The sequence below is a fragment of the Dromiciops gliroides genome, chromosome 1, assembly GCF_019393635.1.
Source record: "Dromiciops gliroides isolate mDroGli1 chromosome 1, mDroGli1.pri, whole genome shotgun sequence".
Lineage (NCBI taxonomy): Eukaryota > Metazoa > Chordata > Mammalia > Microbiotheria > Microbiotheriidae > Dromiciops > Dromiciops gliroides.
The window spans coordinates 701332509-701353611 of NC_057861.1; the positions used below are offsets into that span (position 1 = coordinate 701332509).

The following is a 21103-nucleotide window of genomic DNA, read 5'->3' on the forward strand; positions in this document are numbered from 1 at the left end:
TTCAAAAGGTATAGGAACCAATAAGGGGAAAGTCTCATTCTGGATCTGAGTATCCTCAAAAAGGAACAATCGACTGCTGGGGTGGAAGTGTTGGGAAGGGTGGGGGAGAAGTGATTATGCTATCCTTGAATTTTTCATAGAGAATGAGAGAGGGGCTGGATATAATCTGAAATTCACCCAAGATTTTGGGAGAGCAAATTTCAAAGCATTTAGAAAAAATAATAGGTAGAATCCCATGAACAAATTTTCTACAGAAGTTAGTCAAGGTGAGATAGGAAGCTCTCAAGAATGAGATTCTGAAGACAAAAAAGAGAAACAATTTCAGTGGGAAGGAATAGGTGGATTGACCTAAAGAGACTGATGTGGATGCATAGAGAACTCCTTGACCAACTTAGATTAAAAAAGAAAGTGTGTGTATATGTATGTATGTATGTATGTATGTATGTGCGTGTATATATATATAAATATATAAACACCATAAAATATACATATGTGTAATAAAACGTATATATTACATATGTGTATATATACATATATATTCACAAAGAGATGAGCTACATATACACATACACATGTCTATATAAATACACACATATATGAGAGATGAGATGTATGAGAGATGTGTGTATTTATAGATAAACATATATACACACACCTCATATGTAGCTCATCTCTCAGTGTTCATATATGTATGCACATGTGCACACATGTGTATATATGTATGTATGTATATGTGTGTATATATATATATATATATATATATGATGGCTTATAGCAAGGTCAAGTAATAGAAGATGAATGAAAAAGAACAGCAGGGTCCAGACTAGTCTTATAAAAAATACCAGGAGCACTAAAGTTTAGAATGAGCTAAGGCTGGTTAGGAAAGCTAAGGATGACCAAAAAAAAGCAAACAAGCTTTTTTAAAAGCTATATTGGAAATCAAAGAAAGATTAGGACCGTTGCTCAGTGTGGATAGGATATCATAACAGATTACAAAGAGAAGACAAAGATACTTAAATCATAATTTTATTTTCCTTGCCAAGGAAAATTATTTTTGGACTGGAAATATTGGGACAAAAATAGTTAATAGAGAGTTGTTGCCCAAGGTAAGTGCAAAGTTGCTATGTTCAAGTCACTAGATTCAGATGTATCTTAGATTATGGAACTAGCAGATGTGATTGTTGAGACACAGTGATCTTTGAAAGATCATGATGAATAGAAATATTGGAGGGCTGGAGAAAGGCAAGATATTTTGACTGTTTTTAAAAAGGGGGGAAAGAATGGAGTTAGTTCGACTTTGCTCATTAATAAGATGATTAGTGAACATCTAGATAAGGAAGTAGTGAACCCAATGAACCAAGATGATCTCATCAGAACAGGTTATGACGAACTAAACTCACATTCTTTTTTTCAACAAAATTTTGTTCTTGTTCTGTAATTTCAGTTGTGTCTGATTCTTCATGACCCTTTTTGGGGTTTTCTTGGCAGAGATACTGGAGTGGCTTGCCATTTCCTTCTCCAGCTCATTTTATAGATGAGGAAACTGAAGCAAACAGGAGCTTGCCCAGGGTCACACAGCTAGCAAGTGTCTGAGGACAGATTTGAACTCAGGAAGATGAGTCTCTAGGCTATAAAATGAGGAGAATGTGGTAAATACAGTCTATTTAGATTTTGTAAAAGCATTTAACAATGCTTCTCAAATTATTCTTGTGAAAAAGATGGAGAGATGAGGACTAGACACTAGAACAGTGCATTTAGAACTCATTGGCCAGCTGGACCCCAATTAAAGTTCAATAATTTCATGTCAACTTGGATGTCATTAATAATTTAATATCATCTTGGAAGGTCTCTAGTGGAGTCGCCCAGGGGGTGGCACTTGGTTTTATGCTATTTGATATTTTAATCAGTGGCTCAGATAAAAACATAGTTTATGTGCTTATCAAATTTGTAGATGAACAGGTTAACAGTTAGGATTCCAAAAGATTTTGATAGGCCATAGCAATGGGCAGACTCTAACAAGATATAATAAAATGTTAAAATTTTACATGTGAGTTTGAAAAATAAACACTACAAGCACACATTGGGAGAAGAGTGGCAAGGTAACATTTCTTGTGAAAAAGATCTGGGGGTTTTAGTAGACAGCAAGCTCAATATGAATCAATAGGGTGATGTGGAAGCCCCCCCAAAAAGGTCCAATGTGATTTTTGTATTAAGAAAGTCCCAATGTTCAGGAGTGGGAAGGTGCTAGTGCTTCCATGCTCTGGCCTGGTTAGATAGTTTGGGTGATCTGTTTTAGTAGGGACATCAGTAAGCCAGGAGGTAACTGGAATTATGAAGACCTTTGAAATCCTGCTATATGAACACCCATTGAAGGAAGGATGACATTTATCTGGTGATATTTATCTAGGAGAAGTGAAGACTTAAGGCAGACATGATGGTTGTCCAAGTATACAAAGGGTTTTCACATCAAAGAGGGATTAGATCTGTTCTGATCTGAACCCAAAATGGCAAATGTATAAGTAATGCATAGATTGAGGAAAAGAGACAAATTTGGAGGAGAAGAAATTTTGTCATGATTAGAGCTGTTCAAAAATAAAATGAGCTCCCTTGGGAGGGAACGGTTTCCCCTCAGTGGATGTCCTCATATAGTCATATAGGTTTAACAGAATGTTGGAAAGACCAGGATCCAAATCTTACTTCAGATAACTAATTGTGTGGCCTCACTTAATCTCTATAATATTCAGTTACCTCACCTGCAAAATAGAATAATAGTATGCTGATCAACTAACTGGATTGTCGTGAAGATCAAATGAGATAATGTTTGTAGAAGTACATAGTGACCATAAAGTATATGAGTTGTTGTTATCCAATCTATCTCCTCTTGTTTTTAAATATGGAGACACCGATCTTGAGAGGTTAAGTGATTTGTCTGATGTGACACAATTTGTATCAGAGCTGGCTCTAACACCCAGGTCTACCTGGTTTCATGCCCCTTAACACAAATATCTTTGATAAGTAGCAAAAATGGGAAGGCAATTCTGGAAAAAAAATGCTTAAATGTTAAGTGAATTCATGTCTAGGCTGAATTCACTTTAAAATTTAATTAGTCGGGGGCAGTTAGGTGGTGCAGTGGATAAAGCACCGGCCTTGGATTCAGGAGGACCTGAGTTCGAATCCAGCCTCAGATACTTGACACTTACTAGCTGTGTGACCCTGAGCAAGTCACTTAATCCTCATTGCCCCACAAAAAGTTTAATTGGTCATCTATATTCCTATGTAAGCTTTACATTTAATATTCTAAAATAGGGAAAGTTTTTGTTTTTATGTTTTTTTTAACTTAGTGAAGGCACGATGTTTTAGTTTTCAATAAGCATGTCAGCATTCTAAACCAAGAAGCCAGTTTGCATGCAAACATGCTAGTTAGGTATATAGGAGATTTTCTAACCTGTGGGGTCCATCCTCCAATCACATAAAGTTTATTATTCACCGTTACTACAGCATGGCATGCTAGTTGTAATGGAAGAGGAGCCACCCTTTTCCAATTGTCGTGTTCCACTGAATATTTGTCAACACAGTTTGTAACGAGATACTGATTTTTCAATTTCATCTGTCCTCCTATAACATAAAGGTCGCTATAGACACTGCCTAGGGCATAAAGCTCCCGAAACTCAGTGGCGCATAACTTTTCCCAAAATTTGTTTCCCCGGTTGTGGTACCTGTAAGTGAAAGGATAGAAAGTTTGAGATTAGAGATGACATTGCCTTCTAGAGACCAATACATTTCACCCTTGAAAATTACTTGAGTTTCTTTCCGAATTGTAAAGTATGTGATATGGTTCTTCACACTGAAGGAAAAAAGGATTTTTTTCAAGATTGCCAAACTGTTTTCTGAACACACTGGTGCAAAGAATGGAATGTACATTAAACGTGTGACAACTTCTATCTGAACAATTTTTGGGGGGCGGGTCAATGAGGGTTAAGTGACTTGCCCAGGGTCACACAGCTAGTAAGTGTTAAGTGTCTGAGACTGAAATTGAACTCAGGTCCTCCTGAATCCAGGGCTGGTGCTTTATCCACTGCACCACCTACCTGTCCCTGAACAATTCTAAAATAAAAGTAGTATAATTGTGCCTAGCAAAGGGCATAGTAAGTGCTTCATAAATGTTTGTGGAACTGATAAGAAATGAAAAGCAGAAAGTTGGAAAACATCAATTATTAAAGACCAGCCTTGATTTTCCAATTCTGGGGGAAAAGAATTACGAGAAACCCTATTAAGGTTAGAAAATGGACAGAGACCTCAACAATTCATTTGCAAAACTCAACAGGAGACACTCTGGGATAAACAAAACATCAAATAACTGTAGTCTGTTTCCTAAAATCAAAGCTTGTCAAAAATCTAGAGAATTAGCTAGAGAATAAGCAGTGTTTTTCCAAGCAGTTCTCTACATAAAAACCACATTTCAGAACTTTCTTAAAGAAGACCAAGGAAATAGATCTGTGTGACTACAGGCAAATCAATTAACCTCTCTGAGCCTTAGTTTCCTCATCCATAAAATGGAAGTAATAATATCTGTAGCACCTATCTCACAGTTATTGTGAGGCCCAAATGAGCAAATCTAGGTGAAGCACTTTGCAAACCTTAAAGCCTATATAAATTCTATTATTGTTATCATTATCAATTATTATTCTGAGGTTAGCCTCTCTGAGTTTTTTTTTTACCCGTGAAGAAGCAATGATTATATTTGCCCTGCCCACCTCACAGAGATCAATCAAATGAGATCATGCTTGCAAAAGCTTTAAAGCATTATGCAAACACAAGTAATATTTATATAAAAGTCCAGCTGAAGACTTTGGTGAGTAATATTGGAAGGTGGAATGCTGGGCTTGGTTGTATTAGGAGGATATTGTACCACTGAAGGGCAGGACAAAGCGGGAAGGAAAGAGGAGGGTAAGAGGAGGAAGGAGGAGGAGGAAGATGGGGAAGAGGAGGAGGAGGAGGAAAGAGAGAGAGACAGAGAGACAGAAAGAAACAGAAAGAGACAGAGAGACACAGGGTGAGGTAGAGAGACAGACACAGAAACAGAGAGACAGACAGGCAGAGAAAGACAGAGACAAAGAGAGAGAGAGAGAGAGAGAGAGAGAGAGAGAGAGAGAAAGAGAGAGAGAGAGAGAGAGAGAGAGAGAAGACAGAGAAAGAGACAGAGAGATAGACCACACACACAAACATAGAGATAGTAAATATATACCAGTTGTTGATCCCTGTGGTTCAGAGAGAGAGAGAGAGAGAGAGAGAGAGAGAGAGAGAGAGAGAGAGAGAGAGAGAGAGAGAGAGAGAGAGAGAGAGAGAGAGAGAGAAGATAGACAAAGAGACAGAGAGACAGACCACACACACAAACATAGAGATAGTAAATATACACCAGTTGTTGATCCCTGTGGTTCAAAGTTGGTCGTATTTTAATTCTCCTCTTAGTTCCTCCAACCTCCTCTCTTTCTATTTATTTTTCTAAATAGGTACTTGGAAATTGTCTAATTCACAGGAAACCTTTATTACCCCAGGACTGTAAATAACCGATTTGGTGTTTGTGTCTTATCACCCTAAATGGTTTTAAGTTCTGTGCCATGCAGATCCCAGCCAATATTTGCTGAATAATAAATGCCCATGTAATGTATGCCATTCCTCATCTGACTGATGTATCAACCTCTTGGCTGGAAAATTTTATCCTGGTCTTGTGACTCTTTTAAGATCAAATAAAAAAAATTAATATCAGAGAAACAAAGATCCGCTAACCAAAAGTACAGAATGAAAATTGGCTAAAATGGGAAGGTAGCATAAAAGAGAAGCCGTGCTTTCTGTCTGGCCAGTGTAGCTTACACTGAACCATGCTGCTATCTCCACAAAGAACTACATCAATGCTTGCTTGGGGTGTGGAGGGGACTCTGGCTTCTCCAACCCTATGCCAGAGTCACAGCATAAATTAAGTCGGAAGGTTCTGAAAAGGCTTCAGTGACCGGAATGTGGAGGAACTGTGAACTGAGGGCCAGTCTAGCTTAGTTCAGAGAACATCATTACCATGCATTGGGGAAAATATTGGAAAATATTAGATGAAACTGGTAACTGACGTGGAAGAACTGCTGTTTGCAGTGTTGGAAGTAGTTTTTCTTATTAGTATTATTAAAGACTATACTAAATAATAGTAATAACTAATATTTATATAGCACTTACTATGTTCCAGGCACTATTCTAAGCACTTTGATGATGATGATGGTGATGGTGGGCACTATGTGCTGGGCACTCATCTAAGCACTTTAAAATTATTATCTCCTTTGGGGCAGCTAGATGGCGCAGTGGTTAAAGCACCGGCCCTGGAGTCAGGAGGACCTGAGTTCAAATTCGGCCTCAGACACTTGACACTTACTAGCTGTGTGACTGTGGGCAAGTCACTTAACCCCCATTGCCTAAAAAAAAAAAAAAAAATTATTATCTCCTTTGAACCATAAGCAACTCTGGGAGGCAAGTGCTGCCATTATTTCCATTTTATAGATTAGGAAACAGAAATTAAATAATTTGCCCAGGGTCTCATCTCTAGGAAGTATCTGAGGCTGCATTTGACCTCCAGCCTTTCTGACTCCAAGCTCCATGCTCTGGCCACTGCATCACCTATCTTCCCTTAGAAACTGAGTTTTTGTTTAAAAGGAAGATCAAATTTATAAAAGACTATTGCTATAAGTTAAACCTTATGATAGTAGATGACTGGAAGGTAAAAGATATAGGAACCATATTTTGGTTATGTCCAATATTCCAAGAAATGACAATTTAAACAAATTTGCGAATTGTAATGATTTCACCTTCAGGTACCCACCGATAGATCTCTACATTCTTATTCTTTTGTCTGGATAATTTAGAGGCACTGGCTTCCCCTGCCACAATGATGTCGTTGTTCTCCATCACGACCCCCGTACATACAGTTCCTAAACCTTCTCCATACTTCGGAGAGGAGAGGAAGTAGGTCTTCCGTGTTGTAGGAACATAGCAAAAACTAGCATCTCCATAGTTGCCATGCCTCGATCTGATCCCCGTGGAATTGTTGCCAATACAAAGCAGAAGATTAGTGGTCTCCATTCCATAACGGAGATTTAGAGAATGCTGTTTGGATTTCTTGATGGCATCTAAGGCATCCTGGATGAGATCAAGACAATCTGAGTTGCAGAGAAGTGCCGTGTTCCTTTTCAATGCTTCTCTTAAGAAAGAAGGATTCACGAGTCCCAGTCTCACTTGTTTCAAAAGTTCAACAAGGGAGTCCTGGCGAAAATCTCGGTTATGGTTTACCCACCTCAAAACCAAGTCCAGAATACTCTCCTCTCGGGAAATATTAAGATCATCTGATTTAATGAGCCCCATCAGTTGGTCCACATCAATTTCTAGAATTTCTTCATGTAAGCTGGCCTCAGCAAAGTGCTGATATAAATATTTCTTGGCTTGATCAGACAAGTCTTCTGCCCCAATGTGTTTGGCAAAATAATAGATTCCTACACAATTGGAGGCATCCATGTGGTCCATCATATATTTTTGGCACATGTTGAAGACTTCATCCATTTGCATAAAGTAGGCAGCCACAGCTACAGTCTGCACATTGGCATTATTGATGTCCAAATCCACATTGTACATATAGTTTAATATTATAGATACACTCTCTGCTGTAATATCATAGAGTATGACTTCCCTCTGAGCACATTCAAGCAAGCCGCAGGTGAACATGGCTTTGAAATAAGGACTAAAGGCAGCCAAAATCAGTCGGTGGCAGGGAAATTTCTCCCCTTCTGCTATGAGCACCACATCTATCATTTCCGCTAATTCTTTCATGTTCTTAATTTTGCTAAGTAAAGTCAAGCTATGTTGCTGTTTTTCTTTTCCCACAATCTTGCTCTCCACGATACACGCCATACTTCTAAATAGAGTCTTCTTTGAATTTAGTCTGATTTCTGAGGGGCTATTTGCATGTTTAATTGCTCACAAGGCAGCAGAGATGCCACAAAGCATTCCTAGGGAGAGGAAAAAACACAGTATTCTTATAAGAAAAAAACTTCTATAATTGAATGTTAATACCAAATCTAGTTATCTCAAAGGAGTCCAAGGGCAGGCTACAAAGAAGGTCTATTTGTTCTGACCTATGAGGAATAGTTTTATTCTTAAATGAACTGACCTTGTTTGTCATGTTTTGTTTCATTCAGGATTGTGATGCTTAATCAAATGAATTGTAATTTTCTATTTGTTTTATATAGACTCACAGAATGCCAGAGTCTTTAGGGACTTTAGAGACCCAGTACAGATCTAGGGCAGCTAGGTGATGAAGTAGATAAAGCACCCTACCTGATGTCAGGAAGACCTGACTTCAAATTTGACCTCAGACACTTACTAGCTATGTGGCCCTCGGCAAGTTGCTTGACCCTGTTTACCTCAGTTTCTCATTTTTAAAATGAGCTGGAGAAGGAAATGACAAACCACTCAAGTATCTTTGCCAAAAAACAAAACAAAACCCAAATGGGGCCACGAAGAGTCAGACATGATTGAAACAACTGAACATCAACAACAAACGCTTGTGGCACTGAATTAACTAATGGCAGGGTATGAATTAGAACTCAGGTCTCCTGATTTACAGGCATGCTCATTCCATCACCCCATCCTTTTTTCACTCTTTTTTTTGGGGGGGGCAGGGCAACGAGGGTTAAGTAACTTGCCCAAGGTCACACAGCTAGTTAAGTGTCAAGTGTCTGAGGCCAGATTTGAACTCAGGTCCTGAATCCAGTGCTTTATCCACTGTGCCACCTAGCTGCCTCCACTATAGCTCTTAAACGAGGATGTGAAGTACAGGTATCTTTAAATCCTGTCTTTCCTCCTTGACAAAAAGAAATAATTACTAATGCTATTCCTCTGAGACTCACCATGCTCCTCAGCCCTTGGAGATGTGATTCTTATACCCCATATCTGCACAAAAACTGAATGTCGCCTTTTCACTTAACAATTCTGTTGGGCTAGATGTTTGGATAATTAAGTAATTCTCAGGCCACGATCATATTTTGCACACAATTCCATACCAACTTTAGAAAACTCAGATGATATTTATATATGCTTTCTGCTAGATCTCAAAATGAATATTTACAGTTTGCAAATGTTTACAACTGGAATTATGAAGTGATAACATAATACTTATACTATCATAGAATTGGCTAAAATAAATATCATTCTATTTACATATTCCTGCCCTACTGACTAAAAAAAAATTCACCACTTCTTATGTGTGATATTGTGTCATTTCAGTTGTGTCTGACTCTTTGTAACCCCATTTGGGCTTTTCTTGGCAGGGATACTGTGGTGGCTTGCCATTTCCTTCTCCAGCTCATTTTACAGAATAGGAATTAGGCAAACAGAGCGAAGGTACTTGTCCTGGGTCACACAGCTAGTAAGTGTCTGAGGCTAGATTGGAGCTCATGAAAATGAGTCTTCCTGATTCCGACTCTATCCTCTATGCTACCTAGCTGCCCCATATTAAAAGGGTGCTTTTCTTGAAACCTATATTCCTGAAACCTAGTAAAGGCAGTCCCGGCAATCTTATGTTTCCCAATCTAGATTAAGGGAGAGGGAGAGAAGCAGATAGAATATTACAAACTTAGAAATCTTTCATAGGTAGCTCAGAAATCTGGATCATAAGTATTGCTTCTGATCTTAAGCTAATTCACCAGAGAAAATAATCCAGGCCTCGGGTTGGACTGGATTATTGCATTTCAAATGTGAGGCAGGCATAAAGCTATATATCTTTATCTGTCCATTCTTCTGGCTGTCCTTCCATCTGTCCAACCATCCATCCATCCATCCATCCATCCATCCATCCATCCATCCATCCATCCATCCATCCATCTATCCATCCATCCATCCTGTTGTGTTTAAAATTATATGTGGTCACCTTATTTCTTTCCCAAGTTTGGGGAAAATTAGTTGGGGTTTCTATTATAAATTAGAAGCTTTAGCACCAGTTTGGGGGCATTAAGCATTTATCAAAGTATATTAGATATTAGTAAAGAGAGATAGCACATGGCTCAGAAAGTTAGGAAAGACTAGCTAGGATAGAGGAGAAGAGAGAAAAAGGCACCACCACCTATGAGTCTCAGGACAAAAAAAGGAAGTCCCTATGCTTCTGTGAATGGAAGCTTCCTGGGGTCCAGACAAGAGGCAGTCCCTTCATGCTGCTCAAAGCTAATTGGCCAACATCACCTAAATCCATTGGTTCACTGGACTTGAGGGTGGTCCATGAGCAGAACATGCTGAGGTCAGAGCTCAGAGAACACACCCTCTGAGGGCCAAGCCCTCAGGTAGGCGTGGTTTCGGCCAAGTCAACTTCAAGTGAGTCAATCAGCAAAGTCAATCCAATCTATCTCAATATTATCCCCTTGAGGGGCCTCTGGGTGTCCCAAAACCCAGAATTTTCTCACAATCCATTCATCCATCCATCCATCCATCTACCCACCCATCTACCCATCCATCCATCCATCCATCCATCCAACCACCCATCCATCCATCCATCCATCCATCCATCCATCCATCCATCCATCCATCCATCCATCCATCCATCCATCCATCCATCCATCCATCCATCCATATCCTCTAATAGTTACTCTTCTAAAACACCATCTACCCTAGTTGTTTACATTTCCTCTCTTCCTACTCAACTAGCCATCTAGGTAGCCTTTTGGATAGAGCACTGGACTTGCAGGTCAGGAATTCTTGAGTGCAAATCTTGCCATAGACCCTAGCTAGAAAGCATTCAGCATTTAACCTCTCTCAAGTCTCACTTTCCTCATCTGTAAAATGGGGGAGATAATAATAACACCCTAACTTTCAAGGTTGCTTTGAAGATAAAATGAAAACATTTTAAAGTGCTTTGTAAACCTGAAAGTGCTTTATAAATGCTGGCTATCATCAATCATTATGTATCCCTTGCAATCTGTCTGCCACTATATTAAAAGGTCATCCTCTTTTGGTGATCTCATTCATGTCCATGCCTTTGGATTCAGTTATTATCTTTATTCAGATGTCTCTCAGACCTTTATATTCAGCCATTTCCTCTCCTAAGTCCAGGAGAATTATTGATAGTTCTCCTGGATATCTTGAAGTCCATGTTTTTGAAGGCATCTCAATTTCATCATGTCCAAAAACCAACTCACTTTTGTTTCCCCTAAACCCACCCCTCTTCCTGATTTTCTTATTTCAGTTGAGGGTGTCTCCACTTTTTCAGTCTTTCAGGTTGTCCATTCTTACGGAGTTGTCCTCAACTTTTCATTCTGTCTTACTTCTGTCCCCTGTCCTATTTTCCTGAACTTCCCAAATCTTGTGAGCTCTACCACCACCACACTTCTCAAATCCATCCCCTTCATTCTTCCCATCACCTCTCACCTGTACAGTGAGGCAGCAGCCTCACCGGATGTTCTCTTTCTTCCAGCTCCAGCTCATCATTCATACAAGTGCCAAAATAACCTTCCCTAAAGCACCTATCTCACAACATCATTCTCCTAGCTCATAATTATTCAGTAGCTCCCTATTACCTCTGGCACAGAATATAACTTCCTCAGTCGGGCACTGAATGCCCTTCATGCTCTGGCCTGGCATGACGAAAAGATCACCAACCCACAAGTTCAAGGATCTTCGTGCAGATCCTTTTTCTGATGCTTCTCATGTGTGTGACTGTGGGCAAATCACTTAACATCCCTAGATCTCCATTTCCTCTAAAACGAGGCTGAGCTGGATGGCTTTTTGAGGTTCATTTCAGCTTTATAGACATGACCCCATGACTCACACTGTTCCCTTTCATGCACTCAATATTTGGGCCAAGGTGGCTGCTTTCTGTGTCCTGAATGCAGCTCCATCTTCTACCTCCATCCTTTTGCATAGGCTGTTCCCTCATATATGATATGCACTCCCTCCCCCCATGTAAGTTCCTGGAGCCAGGATGCTGTCAGTTTGTTTTGCATTGGTTGGACCTAGAGGTGCCTTGCACACAATAGGCATTATATATATGCACACACACATACATATATATACATACATATATACACAATACGTTTGTACATGTGTATATGCATGTGTATAACATTACATATATGTATATATATATATATATACACAGAGTCAGATATGACTGAATAACAACAACAAATCATTTCAGTCGTGTCTGATTCTTTGCGACCCCATTTGGGGTTTTCTTGGCAGAGATATTGGAGTGATATGTCATTTCCTTTTTACATATGAGGAAACTGAAGCAAACAAGGTTAAATGACTTACCCGGGGTCACACAGTTAGGAGGCTGGATTTGAATTCAAGAAGATGAGTCTTCCTTACTCTGGGTCCTGCGCTCTGTGCACTGTGTCACCTAATTGCCCCATTTATACAATATGCATGCAGGTATGTATGCCCCCACACAATACATGTGTATACATATAGATACACATATGCATACACATGTATTATATACATTTGTTTATACACATAGAAAACACATCATGGCCTGGAATGTGTTTCCATTGGTGTATTGAGATCCAGAAGCAGTTCCCTTTAGGGTACAGGATCTAGATGAGAGGGAGCCTAGTTCTTTCTGAGGTTTATCTGCAGGTCTTCAGGGTCCCTAGATGGATGAGGAAATTGAATTCAATCTACTCACTGACTCACTTACTCACACACACACACACACACACACACACACACACACACTACATCTTTACTTTGGCAAATACGTTCCATACAAAACATCTTAAAGTAAATTGTGTACTTGGATGCACCCCAAAAGCTGAAACATTTGTTCCAATAGAACAAACTTTCCAAACAGAAATAATTGCTTCCCCCACTGTGTAGAAATGTTTGTAGTTACATATTTTTTTAAACGGTCAAACATTTGTAAACATATTCCCAAAGGTTTCCATTCCTAGAAGCTTTCGTACTTTACTGCAAATTTATGGAACTGGGTGGAAATTCTTATCAACTAGGTCTGTAGTCAAGACGCCCCCACGTTTTCAAATGTACCTGGCTCTTTCTTGCTCAGAGCAGGCACTGAATAAATACTGTTGAATCAGAGAATTTGAAATGTTCAACTGGCAAAGACTGAGAGGCAGTCAAGATGTAGGGGAAGGACAGTGAACTAGTGATCAAGACCTGGGTTCTAGCCCTGGCTCTGCTACTGGCCACTGGCCATGTGACCTTGTACAAGTCACTTCTTTCCTAGAGGTCTCATTTTACCTATTTGTATAATGGGGAGCTTGATCTAGAGTTGAGTTTTTCAGCGGTCAGCTGATGGCCAAGCAATGCTCCACAGCAAATCTTGACTCATTACAAGTTTTATTCTGTTAACAAGTCCTTATGTCTTAAAAGCTGGCCTCTCCCAGCATCTTTCCCCTCCAGCTTCTTCCTTCTCTGAAATTCTCAGTCTCTGGACCCTAAACTGCTGCCCAGCACCCTTCTACAGAGAGCTTAGATATTTAAATGATCACAAATAAAGTTCAGGTTAGAACCTAGAGGCCTAGGTGATCACTAATAATACTTCCTTCCAGCTTTATAAATCCTTGAATTATAGTAGTCCACAGGTACCCTCCCTGTGTTCCTGGTTATTCTGTGTGTATACCTGCATAGGCTAGAAAATGTGCATACTATTTCTTCTTCTTCTTCTTTTTTTTTTTTTAGTGAGGCAATTGGGGTTAAGTGACTTGCCCAGGGTCACACAGCTAGTAAGTGTTAAGTGTCTGAGGCTGGATTTGAACTCAGGTACTCCTGACTCCAGGGCCGGTGCTCTATCTACTGCGCCACCTAGCTGCCCCTAAACTTAATTTTTAATGGTACAAAGCCTTCCACATAATAATAATACTGTTTTCATGTATAACATGCCCATACTTCCTAAATTGAAAGCCAGATTAATGGTAGAAATAGAATTTAAACTTTTTGCATTCTATTATTTTTTGGTGTGGACCTGTGAGTTCATTGTTATAGGAACCTTCTGTTGAAGAAACTCCCTCTATCAATGAGATCAACAATTGTTTTGCAACTTTGATTCTCTGAGTGACCTAGATCACTGAGAGTTTAAGTGACTGGCCTAGAGTCATATGGTAGTGCATGTCAAATATGAAATCCTTTGATTTCAAAGGCCTTCATAACCTGGCCCCTTCTTATATTCCCAGTCTCCTTACATCTTTTTCCCCAACACATACTCCTTGATCCAGTGACACTGGCCACCTGCCCACAGGACACTCCAACTCCTCATTCTTTTTTTTTTTTTTTTTTTTGGTGAGGCAATTGAGGTTAAGTAACTTGCCCAGGGTCACATAGCTAGTAAGTGTCAAGTGTCTGAAGTCAGATTTGAACTTAGGTCCTCCTGAATCTAGGCCAGGTGTTCTATCCACTGTGCCACCTAGCTGCCCCTCAACTCCTGATTCTTAAGCCTTTTCACTGGCTGCTTCCCTAGGCCTAGAACCCTTTCCCTTCTCATCTCCATCTCTTGGCTTCCCTGGCTTGCTTCAGATCTCAGCTAAAGTCCTTCTGCAAGGAGTCCATCTTCCTCCTCTCTGAATTACACGCCCCCATCTGTTCTGTATATGTTGTTTATATAATTGTTTATACATAGTTGTTTACATGTTGTCTCCCCTATTAGACTGTGAACTCTTTGAAAGTCGGTTTTCAGGTTTTTTTTGTTCTTTGCCTTTTTTCGTACCCCTCAACACTCATAGTAGGTATTTTTAATAAATGCTAGTTGGCTGACTGTAGCTAGGTTTCCCTGATGTTATTTGAATTTACACAGCATATTCATTGGACTAGAATTAATTACCATATTTTACATAATTATAAGTTAAAATAGTGTGAATCCAAATACAATTGACCACTTCAGGGGATCCATTATTCCCACTCATCTGGATTTAGCTGTATAAAAACATGCTAATACATCTCATTAATGGGGAGAAGGGAAGAGGTCAAGGCAGTGAGGGGGAAACTGCCCTCAGAGGTTCTATCTTCACCTTGCTTCAATTAACTTCAACTCTGCCTCAGCCCTCAACCCAGGGCCTCCATTGCTGTTTGGCAGGACATTGACACTGAATTGAATTTTTTTCCTTTGAAAGTAGCCATTAGGTTCCATTTATTCATATGATAGTTCAGTTACTTCAGTACTTTGAAATGTCATAGCCTGACATTTGCATAACATTTGCATGAAATGTCATTGACTTGGCCCTTGCCTTCACTGATGCAGGACCACAGCCCCTCTATGACTAGATCATCTTGAGAGCAGATGAGGCTGAAACATTTATTCCACTGAAGCCAACAGTAGTGAGCATATTCAGACTGAGCTGGATTGGCTCTCTGAAAACAGATCGGAAGTCATCCCTGCGGTTGTAGCCAACAGGTAGACTCTATCTCCCCAGCCTGCATTCCATTGGCACAGTCTCGGAGGAGTCAGAGTAAGCAGGTATTTGAGAGGGCTTTAGCGAAAGGGGTTAGAGCATCACTGGTTAGAGCAGCATTTATAGCAGATAATCAATGTTTACAGCATGGGTTCCATGGGACAAGGAAGTCATGGTCAAACAGTTGGTAATGGCTTAGAGCACAATGTATTCATATGCAGCCATGTTGCAATTTACCTGGGCGTTCAAAGTTTTAATAGCCTAGTTGTTTTGCTTTTTGTTTTGTTTTACCAATGTTAGCATCCTACTGCCTTCTCGAATACTAAGCTAGGAGTATATGGTTGGTGTATGACCTTTTGTTTAATTTTCTAGGTTTGCATTATGTGGGATTAGATCTCAACCACTGGTGAGCTTTCTCTACCATATAGGAAAGTCGTGGTCAATGCTAAATGTATCTGCCTTCTTGTCTTAGTACTGTAGGTGGTGCGGTGTATAGACCACTGGGCCTGGAATCAGAAGGACCTGAGTTCAAATCCAACCTTGGACACAGAATAGTCATGTGATCCTTGGCAAGTTACTTAACCTCTGTTGGCCTCAGTTCCCTGATCTGTAAATTGGAATCAATAATATCTCCTAGGGTTGTTGTGATTCTCAAACAAGATATTTGTAAAGGGCTTAGCACAGTGTCTGGGACATAAATAAGTGCTTAGGAAATACTTGTTCTCTTCCCTTTCCCTCCCTCTAATTACGTGCATACTCTGTGTTGACATTGTATTCTGAGGATACAAAGATAAAAAGGATTTGGTCTCTGTCCTCAAGGAGCTTATGTGGGGAAAACAGCATGTACAAACACAAGAAGATGTATAATACAGGATGTCCTAAGCTCCAGCTTTAAGCTATTAAAGCTTAAAGCTGCACTATGACTTTTGGAACATGCTGTATAGACAAGGGAAATAATAGAAGGCAATTTGAGTAAGACAGCTGCTGTTGCTGCTGCTGTTCAGTTGTATATGGCTCTCTGTGATCCTGTTTGGGGCTTTCTTGGCAAAGATCCTGGAGTGGTTTTGCCATTTCCTTCTCCGGCCCATTTTACAGATGAGGAAACTGAGGCAAATGGCATTAAGTGACTTGCCCAAGGTCACATAGCTAGGAAGTGTCTGAGGCCAGATTTGAACTCAGGAAGAGGAGTCTTCCAGACTTCAGGTCTGGCACTCTATGCACTAAGGACTACTTAGGCGCCCCTTTTTGCAGCTATGGGGATTAGGGAAGGTCCCTTCTATCGGTGAGTGATTAAACTGAGCTTCAAGGGAAGCTAAGGATTCCAAGAGGCAAGAAGATGGGGAGGAAATTAATTACAGGCATGGGAGACAGTTGGTCAAGAGACATCGATTAAATACTATCTGTCAGGTACTGTGGGAAGCATTAGGGATATAAAGCAAGGCAAAAACAAGTCCTTGCAAATGAGTGTACATTCCATTTGAGGAAAGAGCATGCTAATAACTTGGTAGATACAAGAAATATACAGGATGGATGGGAGATTGATTGAGAGAAGAGAGCACTGGTAGCTGGGAGGGATTGAGGAGAGGGACTGGGAAAGGTTTCCTGCAGAAGGGGGGATATGTATATATGTGTGTATACATATACATGCATACACATATACATATACATTCTGTATATGCAAGGAAAATAATATAAAGCAATTTGGGTGTATATATATATATATATGTTGAATATACATCTATACATCCTGTCTGTCTGTCTGTCTGTCTGTCTATCTATCATCTATCCTGAATCTGAATCTTAAAGGAAGCTGGGGGAACCAACAGGAGGAATTGAGGATGACACCAAGGTCATGGGCCTTGGTGAATGGGAGGATGATGGTATCTTCAAGCAAAAATAGTAAAGTTAGGAAGAGGGCAAGGTTTGGAGAAATGATAATGGGTTAGTTTTTTTTTTTTTAACATGTTGAGTTTGAGATGATCCAGTTCAAGGTGTCTAAGTAGCTCAGAAGAGAAGCTAGGGCTGATACAAAGATCTGAGAATCTGCAGAGATAATTTAGTCCATGGAAGCAAATTCAATCAACAAGTGAGAGTACAGAGTGAAAAGAGAGGAAGGCCCAGAACAAAGCCTTGGGGAACAACCATAGTTAGTGGATGTGATATTGATGAACAACGGAGTCTGAGAAGAAGCTGTTAAACCAGTAAGAGAACTGAGCAAATTGTCATGAAGCCTCAGAGAGAAGAGTCTCTGGGGGAGGTGATCGCAAGTGTTGAATGTTACAAAGTGATGAAGGCTGGGAAAAGAACATTAGATTCGGCAAATTAAGAAATCATTACTAACTGAAGATGGAAGTTTCAGTTGAATGATGTGGTTGGAAACCAAACTGCAGAGATGATGATGATGCCAAGCATTTATATAGTGCTTATTACATGCCAGAAGAAGAATTGGAGATACCAAGTGTAGAAGGCTTTTTCGAAGCATTTGGCCATGAAATGGAGAAGATAGCACTGTGTGTAAAATTATATGGGGACAGGTCATAGAATTTTACATGCGAAGGGCAACAAATAGGTCAGTTGAGCAGAACTGTAAAATACGTGAAGGGGAATACTGTGCAATAAGTCTAGAAATATGGGCTCCTGGGAACTCTTGTAGTTCATACAAACTCCTCAAATTCATTCTCATTTCCTTTTGGATTCTGCCTCCACCCTAAACTAGGCCTCTGATCTATCTGGTATAATTCTAGACTTGGAGTCAGGAAGGTCTGAATTTGAATCTTTCCTCTGATACTTATTGGTTTGACAATAATAGGTCACCCCTTAACCCTTCTGAATCTGTTTGCTCATTGGTAAAATGGAGACGATAATACTTCTGTTAAGCTATCTTATCAACCGTTGTGGAGCTTAAATGAGGTGAGGTGCTTGGCAAACTTTAAAAGTGCATATAAATGTCGATTATGAAACTAGACATTTTCCCTTGTTCTCCATTGAGGACCCATACGCTGAACCTTGTCTTATAGCCACCATCTTGTTCTTCTCTTATTTCAAATAAATCTCCTTACCCTAAATACCTTCATGACCCTTCAGATCCCAAACTCAGTCAACTACCTTAACACTAATAATATCACCACAGCAACACTTGGCATTTTTATGGTGTTTTCCCAAGTGCTTTAAGGTGTATTATATCTCATCTGATTCTTACAGCAACCCGTTAAGCATTGATTTTATCATCTGTACCTTGTACATGACGAAACCAAGGCCAAGAGCTTGCATTGGGTTACACACTCAGTGGCAGCACCCAGACTAGAACTCAGGTTATCTGACTTGCAGAGCATTTCTCCCTTACACTTCTCTCACTCCTCCTAATATCTTAGTCATGTGTCTTTTCCCTCTTTAGATTGTAACCTCCTGGAGAGTAGAACCTGTTTTTCTTTGGTATCCCCTGCTACCTGGCACAGTGCCTGGTATATTTTTTTAGGAGGGAGGGGAACAACCTTGTGCTTTCATTACTGTGGGAAACTCCATATGTACATTTTTCCATCCACTGATTCAGAGGCCCTATGAGTGTACCCAGAATTCTGCCCTGGTCCTTCTTCTCTTCTCTCCTTATACTCATTCTCCCCACTCCAATCTATCTTGGCACAACTGCCAAGGTGATTTTCCTTGGATGTTTAAGGCAATTGGGGTTAAGTGTCTTGCCAAGGGTCACACAGCTAGTAAGTGTCTGAGGTAAAATTTGAACTCAGATCCTCCCAACTTCAGGGCCAGTGCTCTATCCATTGTGCCACCTACCTGCCCACTCTCACAATACAAACAGATCAGGTCAGGGCCCCATTGCCTCTTGCCTAGGCTGTTGTAATACTCTCTTAACTGACCTCCCTGAATCCAGTTATTTTCTTCTTTTATACATTGACTCAACAGCGCCAAATTGATGTGCTTAAAGCACAGGGCTGACCATGTTTTCTCCCTGCTGAAAAAGCTTCAATGATTTTTCCATTGCCTTTAGGATAAAATGGAAACTTCTTGATTTGGCATTTTGAAATCTTCACAATCTTGTTCACAGTCTCCTCTTTTCATTATGATTACATATTATTCACTCAGATGTTATATAGTTCAGACAAACTGGCCTGGCTATTCCCAATATCAGACATCTATTTCCTGCCTTTGCACACCATACCGAAAGTGTTTTTCCCCCTCAACATTACCCCTGGGAGCATGAGTGTGCGCGCACAAACACACATACATTTCCTGCATTTTAAGCACATCCCAGCATTGTCATCCACCCACCCTCACCTCCCTGCTTAGGACTTCCAGGCCTTTCCATCTATCTACAGATAAGTTTTCTTTAATATAGGGTATTCCAAAGACTTATAAGGCAATTTGAAGCTCTTAAAACTACACTAGCACTGAGATGTTTGGGACAATTCTCCCAATTAGAGTGTGAGCTCCTTAGCAAATTGCAAATGGATAATAAATGCTTTTGTCATTTGCTCAAGTGCTTTGCAAACCCCAGGGCCCTATATAAATGTGAGTTGTTGTTATTATTATTATTATTATTGTTATTATTACTATTATTCCCAGATAAGACTAAATACCTCTCCTGAGCAGAATAACTGCCTTATTTCAGTCACTGGTGCCCAACAAACTGTTGCCAACTTGGTAAGGCAAAGGAAAAGGGCTCTGGAGCTAGAGGTGGGTTTGAGTTCCCCATCAGCCGCGGACTAGGCCGTAGGACATTGGGCCAGCCCTTTCCCCTCTCTGGGCCTCAGTTTGCTTCTGGGCAAAGCCAGCAGGTGGGACCAGATGCTGTGTAAGGCCCCATCAGCTCTGAGGATCAGCTGACCTCGCGTCCCCATAGCCCCGTCCCCGATGCACCCCCTCCACCCCCACCCCACCTCCAGGACCTTGCCCCTCCCCTCCCCCTTCCTCCCATCTCTACCTTCCCGGGAGCGGGGCGCGGCCCGGGGTGGGCGCTCACCGGGCCGGGGTCACAGGGGCAGCTGCAGAAGCCCCGCCTGACACAATCATCCCCAAACACTCACACTGCCCAATATGGGCCTCCCCGCAGCCGCCAGCGCTATTAATAGAAAGGGGGGAGGGGGAGGGAATGAGGAGCTGGCTGGTGGAGAAGTAGGAGGAGGGGGAGGGGGAGGCTAAGCAGGGAGAGGGGAGGAAGAGGAGGTGGTGGTGGCAGCGGCGGCGACCCGGGGACTGTGGCTTGTGGAAGGGTTGGCACCTGGGTGACAGACCGTGAAAGAAGCTGCTTGGCTTGAGAGGAGGGTAGATGCCTAGAGAGCTGCCAAGCCCCGGGTTCAAATCCTCTCTCTGCTTCATTCTGCCTGTGTGTGACCAGAGGCAAGTATCGTTCTGCACCTCCCTAGTTCTTGCATTTGTTAAGCCCCACCTCGTAGGGATGGGGATGCAGTTTCTTCTCATTCACCCATTTATAACACACTTGGTAGGACTGGGGATACGGCCTCCCCTCATTCATGCATTTATTAAACCCCTAGTAGGCCTAAGTATACAGTTTCTTCTCATTCACCCATTTATTAAGCAGCCAGTAGGACTGTAGATACACTCTCCCCTCATTCGTGCACTTGTTAAGCACCAGTGTGGCTGGGGACACGGACCCTTCTCTAAATATTGCGGCAGGGGACCTAGAAGGGAAACAGGTGCAAACATAC

General features: G+C 40.9%; 1 protein-coding gene across 1 annotated transcript in view; it reads right to left on the bottom strand.

Annotated features, from left to right (window-relative positions):
• KBTBD12 (kelch repeat and BTB domain containing 12) overlaps window positions 1–20489 on the bottom strand; it is a 75047-nt gene extending 54558 nt beyond the window's left edge. Inside the window, exons 1-3 of the mRNA XM_043979157.1 lie at window positions 20359–20489; window positions 6860–8039; window positions 3446–3716 (exon numbers count right to left, since the gene is read on the bottom strand). Coding sequence (XP_043835092.1) covers window positions 3446–3716; window positions 6860–7941 — 1353 coding nt within the window. The 5' untranslated portion in view covers window positions 7942–8039; window positions 20359–20489. The remainder of the gene's footprint in view (window positions 1–3445; window positions 3717–6859; window positions 8040–20358) is intronic.
• Window positions 20490–21103: the final 614 nt, after the last annotated feature.